Source organism: Ictalurus punctatus, chromosome 3 (genome assembly GCF_001660625.3).
Source record: "Ictalurus punctatus breed USDA103 chromosome 3, Coco_2.0, whole genome shotgun sequence".
Taxonomy (NCBI): domain Eukaryota; kingdom Metazoa; phylum Chordata; class Actinopteri; order Siluriformes; family Ictaluridae; genus Ictalurus; species Ictalurus punctatus.
In genome coordinates, this window is record NC_030418.2 from 24,456,676 (window position 1) to 24,464,010 (window position 7,335).

Here is a 7,335-nt window from a genome sequence, read left to right on the forward strand (position 1 = left end):
TTAAGCATGTCATTTATAATAATGGAAGAGAAATATACAGTATGTACATGCTTGAAGAGCAATCAGCTTTTATTACTTTCATAGCAATAGAGTGCTGCAGTCATAAAGTATTTTTGTAACCCACCCTGGAAGTTAGCATCACCCTGGTTCCCTTGACAAAAATCCAATAAGATTTTTCCATTGGCTTGTGGATTATTGCAGAAAATAAGCCCTGTGACCAACAATCATTTATGATTCTTACACATTTTGTTCATCAAGATAATCTTCATAAACAAACACAACTTTTCTGAATTTTGAAGCCTAAATACAATCAGGAGAAGAAAAAGCTAAAGTTGGGCAATAAACTAAATACACCACGGTCGCATGACTTCAATGTCACCACCGCTAAGCATCTGACAACTCTTTCAATCTTTATTTTAAAAAAACACTACAACTGGAAAATACTATAAATTGATAAACTATAAGTTGGAAAGTTTTAGTTGGAATAGTTTGCAAGAGCACGAGTATAAACACAACAAGGATGTAGTAGATGAGTTTTCCTGTTCCTCTGTAGTCCCATTTAGCCACTTGTTAGCAACCGCCTTTTTCAAGCCACGTAAAAGCTTTAAATAATCACGAGTGGGGTATTACTGATGTATGTTATGATGTAGAATAAAAAATGAAAAAATCTTGAGTTTGTGTTAACCACAGACTTTATTACAGGCATTTAACCAAAAACCCACCGCTAAAGACTTAGCTAAAAACATCTGTCGAGCTACACATGATACTCCTGAGACGCCAGTGATCCTGACCCTTTCTGCTCTCCGGACCTGCCTGATCCATCCTGATGCCCTACTTCTGAACGGAGCCCTCTGCCATTGAGGATGACCTCAAGCAGTGCAGCCTGCAGATTGCTGAGGATGGTGCCACTTGAAGTACCATGGAACTGGTTTTGGACCTCAATTTCACATGGAAATTTTCGCTGTGGTTGCTGGGACTATGGTTGCTGCTATGGTCTAAGGACAGCAATTCCACATACAATCTTGCACTCAAGTCTACTTTAGTGAACAGTGGAGTAGTTCAACAAAACATACTTCATATAAAAACTATAATGAACTTTCCTTTACTTTCATACTATCCGTTGTTACCAAGATGATGTTGGGTTCCCTTCTAAGTCTGGTTACTCTCAAGGTTTCTTCCTCATATAATTTTAGGGAGTTTTTATTTGCCACTGTCACCACCAGTTTGCTCAATAGGGATAAATTCACACATTAAAAATCTGTATCCCGTGTTTATCCCGTGTTTCTGTAAAGCTGCTTTGAGACAACGTCCATTGTAAAATAAAAAATTGAACTGAATTAAAAACGCTTGTCCATGCCTTTATATGGAACCGGAAGTGCTAAAATGCTAACTCATATCCAGGTTTTAGGACTCATTCCTGCACCACTCTATTATTTGTGTTTTGTTTTGATATATAACATTATATTCCCTTAATATGAATAATCAGTAGGTTCCTAACAAGCTTTGTCGCATGGTAGGAAAATTGGTATAGTAAAATCACAACACATCAGAGTGACATGGAAATTTAAAAAAGGGTTGTGGCCAATCATCTTTGCCTGTGTTATCACTCCAGAGCACATCATGATCCTGTTGTCATTTTCTGCCTGGTAGGGAGTACTGCATTATTGCAGTAGAGAGCTGTTCAACCCCTCTCCGCTGCAGATTAAGATGTTTCTTTCATTTTGCAGATAAAGAGCTCCGGTGTCTTAATGAACCAGTCTTTGGTGCTTGAGATTGATTTCAAACAAATCTCTTTCAAACTGAGAGCTGCACCACACATATTCAGAGGAAGCATGTTCGTATCACACAGCAGTCATAAACAAGATGATTTTCTGTGTATGAAGAAGTGTGAAAAATTTCAAAGCTCATAAAGAGAAAAAAAAATTATGCATTACATAAAGGCTTCATAAACCACATACCAGAGCATTACTTTCTGTTATGAACATCCTGACTGACTAAACCAAATATACGTAATGACACTATTGGATAACACTACATGCAAATATTTGATTTTGCTGGCTCAATTTGACCTGCAAAGTGGATGACATTTGATATGTTCAACATACTTGAAGAACAGTTTGATGCTTTTATTTATTTAATATCTGGACTAGCTAGGTATGGAGGTTTGAGTAAGTCACACTGTTAATTCCTGTATCTTTCCCATTGATTGTTTTCAATACTTTTTATTGCAGGTTAAAGTCAGCCAATCAGTAAGTTGCTAAAGCCAGGTAACTCAGTTTGATACTCCACTTAACAGATATTTTACTAGAGCCATGGTTTGTGGAGAATTGTTTGTCATAGGGCATCCCGGCATATGCACTCATACCATATAGTCATGTAGGTAACAATTAGTGACTGTAGTCCATCTGTTAATATGCACAATTTGTTAAATTCCATCTATTCTATGCATCTGTAGAAAGAAACGATGACTAGAGAACTGCTTACCATTATTAGTTCAGTAGTGGACCATTCCCAACACAGCAGTGCCACAATATACACATACCATCCAGCTCATCTTTCTCCATGCATAATTTGTCAAAATTAATCATTATGTAATCTTTTGTTAGGCTCAGTTTCTGACCACATGGCAGCTGTTGGATGGATATATTTTGGTTGCTTGACTGTTTCTCACTCCCAACAATGACCATGAGGTATTTATAAAAAATTGCAGCAGCACTGCTTCACCTACTGCACTTATGTTTGCGTGACACATACTACCATGGCACTACCATTCTAGTGTCACTACTATGATGAGCATGGTCCATGTAATATCTCAGCAGTGGTAGACCTATTGTGGACCCTTTGCACTAGCTCACAGGATCCCAACTGTGCTCCTGGAGTACCCTGTGTCCTGCACACTTTACTGATTTTTCCCTGCACTAACACACCCATTTCAACTTAGGAAGGGCCGTTACTTAGCTGGTGAGTTGAGTCAGCTGTGTTGGGAGCAGAGAAAACACTGGGATAATCCTTGGTCTGATTTCTTAAAAATGGGGGACTGTTAAACTGTGCATAGCAATCAGTAATAATTACCTAATAGTGCACCTACACTATATGGTCAAATGTTTGTGGACACCTGACCATCACACGCTTAAGTGGTTCTTCTCCAAACTGTTGTCACAAAGTTGGAAGCAGACAATTGTCTAGAATGTGTTTGTATGCTGTAGCATTAACGTGCACCTATTATGGTTTTTCAAATATTACCTTTCATGTAGTGTGTTATAGAGCTGTTTTTGAATGTAAAAAGTCTGCACAGTTTAAAAAATCAAAGGGCGCGACAAACGGTGTTATTGACTCCAAAAGAAGGAATCGATTCTGAACAGCTGAAACGAGTCGTTAGTAATTCCAGACTTACTGCAGAAACCTACTTAGGTTTGTAACAAAGAGCCCCACCACTGGTCTCCATTGGCTGCTCGCAAAGAGATGGAGCTGGTATGGTAGTGGGAGTTTCCTTTTTGAAACACGTTGGCAGCGGTAGGCCAATCACAAGTGACTGGGGCATCTGACCATTCAGAGCAGAGTATGCTCTCTGAAAGGGGGAATTTAGAATTAATCCTTCAGAACAGATCATTTAACAAGGCAATTTTGACACTGGGAAAAAAGGAAATGCTGCAATTTAAATTATGAGCACATTAAAGTGTTTTTTGGCCTTGGATGCATGTAAATCTATTGTATGAGACCTCTAAAACAAAATTAGGCACCTTTCAAAACCATAATAGGTGCGCTGTAAGATTTCCCTTCACTGGAACAAACGAGCTCAAACATGTTCCAGCATGACAATGCCCTTGTGCACGAAGCGAGCTCCATGAAGACATGGTTTATGTAAGATTGTCGTGGAAGAACTCGAGTGTCCTGTATAGACCTCTGACCTCAACCCAGATGAATATTTTTCAGATGAACTGGAACGCCGCCTGCACCCCAAGTCTCCTCACCCAGCATCAATGCCTGGCCTCACTAATGTTCTTGTGACTGAAAGACTGAACAAAAAGCCTTCCTAGAAGAGTGGAGGTTATTATAACAGCAAAAGAGGACTATATATGTAATGGGATGTTCAAAAATATGCCACATAAGGGTCCACAAACGTTTGTCCATATAGTTTATTACTGAGGGATAAAATGTCCAATGAGTGTAGCTACAAGGTAGTACCGAATAGGGATGTTACGAGAACCGATACTTCAGTACCAAGTCGGTACCAACATTGTTAAAACATGACGGTATTTGTTTTTCTGCAGTAGCAAGAGTACCGTTGGTAATGAAGGTACCGGGTTACAATTCTTCTGGAACTGAACGGGGAAGCAAATACGTGTAAGTGTTTTAGTCGGTCGACAAAAGAAGAAGAAGAATGCCTACAAGCACACGGGAAAAAGTACAGAAGTTTAGTTCAGCCCCGACTCGTTGATAGGAAAGGTATTAAGAGTCAAATATGGAAATACTTCACATTCGAGGCGAATAAGAACAAACATATAATTGACACCCTGAAGCCGGTGTGTAACCGATGCTATCATTCATTTCAAACAAAGCGAGGAAACACCTGGAATTTGGCGAAGCACCTGAAAGACAGGTCCTATATGATATTTGTTTGAGGCAGCTGGCATTGTGGCCGTGAAAACAGCTAACGCTATGCTCCATGTAATGTTTGCGATAACCAGTTATTTGTTAACGACGCTAACGTATTGCAGTGTTATAAACTACCTCCTAATTGGCCACCATGCATTGCCATTCAGCCCGTGTCCTGACAGCTAAATGTAGCCTAATGTCACTAATTATTAATGTCACTAATTATTGAAATGTTCATGCTTTTAATAAATCTTTTTGGCCTGCCACCAATTCAGTGAATTTAAACTAATGCTTGCATTCAGAGTATAAGGGATGTGTGTCAGTGTGTTTGTGTGTATGCGTGCACGCGCATTTATCATTGTCATTGTCAGACAGTGTTTGATAACTGAAATACCCCCCCCTTACCAGTATCATCCAGAGGAGGATGTCCTCCAGAAGCATTTTTTATTTTATTTTATTTTTATACCACACCGTGGTATTGACTTTGGTATCGAATATCGTGCACTTTTGGTGGTATCGGTACCGACTACTAGATTTTTGGTGTCGTGACATCCCTAGTACCGAAAAAACGTAAACAACTGTGCTTAGAGATATTCTATTAAATTGTGAATCATTTTCATATCACCTTGCTTGACACTATATCAGAGTAGGACATTGCCTCTCATAACTGAAAGAAGCATGCGTCTTGGCACTAAAGGTGACCAAAAGAGACTAAGTAGCTCAAAGTTATCGAGGTAGTTGAAGGATATTATACATTGTACATTGCCTGTTTTGAAGCTGGTTTGATGGTTGCTTTGGATGGAGGAAGGAGGTTAGTAGGAGGTTGTGAAGTGCTTACCCTGAGAGCCTGCTCTGCACACAGCACATACAGCTCAGGGAGGAAACACCTAGTTTCTGACGGTGTACTTCCCGAGATAGCGTCTTTAATTGTGGAATAAGCTTTCCTTAGAGCTACAGTATCTGCAAGACAGGGAAATATTACATATAAAGTGTCGGATTAACTTCGCTCCATAAACAGTAAACATGCAGTCCGTAGCTTTCTAACCATATTATCGCGGTAAATGACAAACACAAATATGCTTATGTTTAAAAATATATATATTATTACCGTCTTTATCTTGTGCATGTGTCAAATATTGTCGGATTTGGAGATCCATGTTCCGTGAGAGACCTGTTACAGTTACAGTAGCGCAGCTGCTTGACGGTCAAACTAGCTTACTGGATATATTGATTAAACTATTCTACTGACCGTGTTTCAAAGCAAGCTTCGGAAAGTACGAGAACGACATTCAACACTTGTAATACAACCAACTGGAATGAATTTGGTAGTAGTAACCTACGTAGTTTATCTAAGAAAACGTTATTTTAACAAACTTAAAGTCAAGTTAAAGAGGTAACTAGCGAACTAACTGCCAGTTCGGGTTCACGTGCCTGTTACTAAGACCCGTAAGCAAGCTCAAGCTGAGTTTCACTGTTGCTAAGATACGGCCCATATCTTAGCAACGATGAAACTCCGCGTGCGCGTGCTCGGGAAATGCAGCGTAAAGTCATTTCTGCAGGTAAACTCTTGAGTCTGACTCTGCGCATCTTCGCCAAAGTTTATCTTCAATTAATCCATCGGTAATACTCTCTAATCTCATTTCAAGGTTATAGCAACGCAAGTGCAAATAAAATGCGATGGCGAGAGGCGACGTCATACGCGTATACTGCGTTGCCAGATTATTAGTTTTTAACATATCTTCATTGTATCTTTATTTAGTGGTTATTTCATCTGTTCATACTCTTTATGTGCCAAACGTTTGTGGACACCTGACAAGCAATTGTATAGGATGTCTTTGTATGCTGCAGCATTACAATTTCCGTTCGCTGAGACTGCACTAGTTAGAGTGCAGTTTTAAATGTTATTTTGAAGGCTTCTGACACAGGCGTTATCACTTTTCTGGTCCTCCTAGACATTAGTTCTGCTTTTGATACTATCTTACATAGTATACTTTCTGCTGTTGGTATGCTTCTGGCATTGCTTTATCTTGGTTCATTTCTCCCCTTTCTGGTCGTCAGCACTACATTTCCATTCGTCAATTTAAATCTACATTGTTTATATTTCTCAAGGTGTTCCTCAGGTTTCTGTACTCGGCATCCCTTAGGTGCATCACTCACCACCATCGCCTTAATTTCCATTGCCATGCTGACGACACTCAACTCCACATTAGCTCACATCATTCTGCTCGTTTCCCCTCAAATTCCTTATCTGAATGTATCGAGTACATTCATTCCTGGATGACTAGTAATTTTCTCAAACTCAATGCTGAAAAAAACAATGGGTGGATAGACCCTCCTCTACAGTCCGCAACCTTAGTAATATCTTTGACTCCACACTCTTTTTTAACTTCCACATCTCCTCTCTCACAAAAACAGCTTTTTATCATCTTCGCCATATTGCTAGACTTCGCCCTATTCTTAACACCAAAGATGCTGAAACCCTTATCCAATGCCTTCATCAGTTCTTGGCTTGATTATTGTAATGCTCTCTTTTCTGGCCTTCCAACTAAAACAATCAATATTTGCAATACATCCAGAATTCAGCCGCCAGGGTTCTCTCTCACTCTAAAAAATCATCACACATCACTCCTGTCCTGCACAGGTTACACTGGTTAGCTGTTTCATATCGTATCCAATACCAGGGTTCTCCTTATCTCTTTCAAAGCCTTACATGGCCTAGCACTCTCATACATTGATGAT

At 39.5% G+C, this 7,335-nt stretch overlaps 1 protein-coding gene across 1 annotated transcript in view; it reads right to left on the reverse strand.

The window, feature by feature from the left end:
- The window catches only part of LOC108262816 (cilia- and flagella-associated protein 46), a 74,062-nt gene extending 68,022 nt beyond the window's left edge, over positions 1 to 6,040 (reverse strand). The window contains exons 1-2 of the mRNA XM_017463162.3: positions 5,705 to 6,040; positions 5,435 to 5,556 (exon numbers count right to left, since the gene is read on the reverse strand). Of these exons, the coding sequence (XP_017318651.1) occupies positions 5,435 to 5,556; positions 5,705 to 5,753 (171 nt within the window). The 5' untranslated portion in view covers positions 5,754 to 6,040. The remainder of the gene's footprint in view (positions 1 to 5,434; positions 5,557 to 5,704) is intronic.
- Positions 6,041 to 7,335: the final 1,295 nt, after the last annotated feature.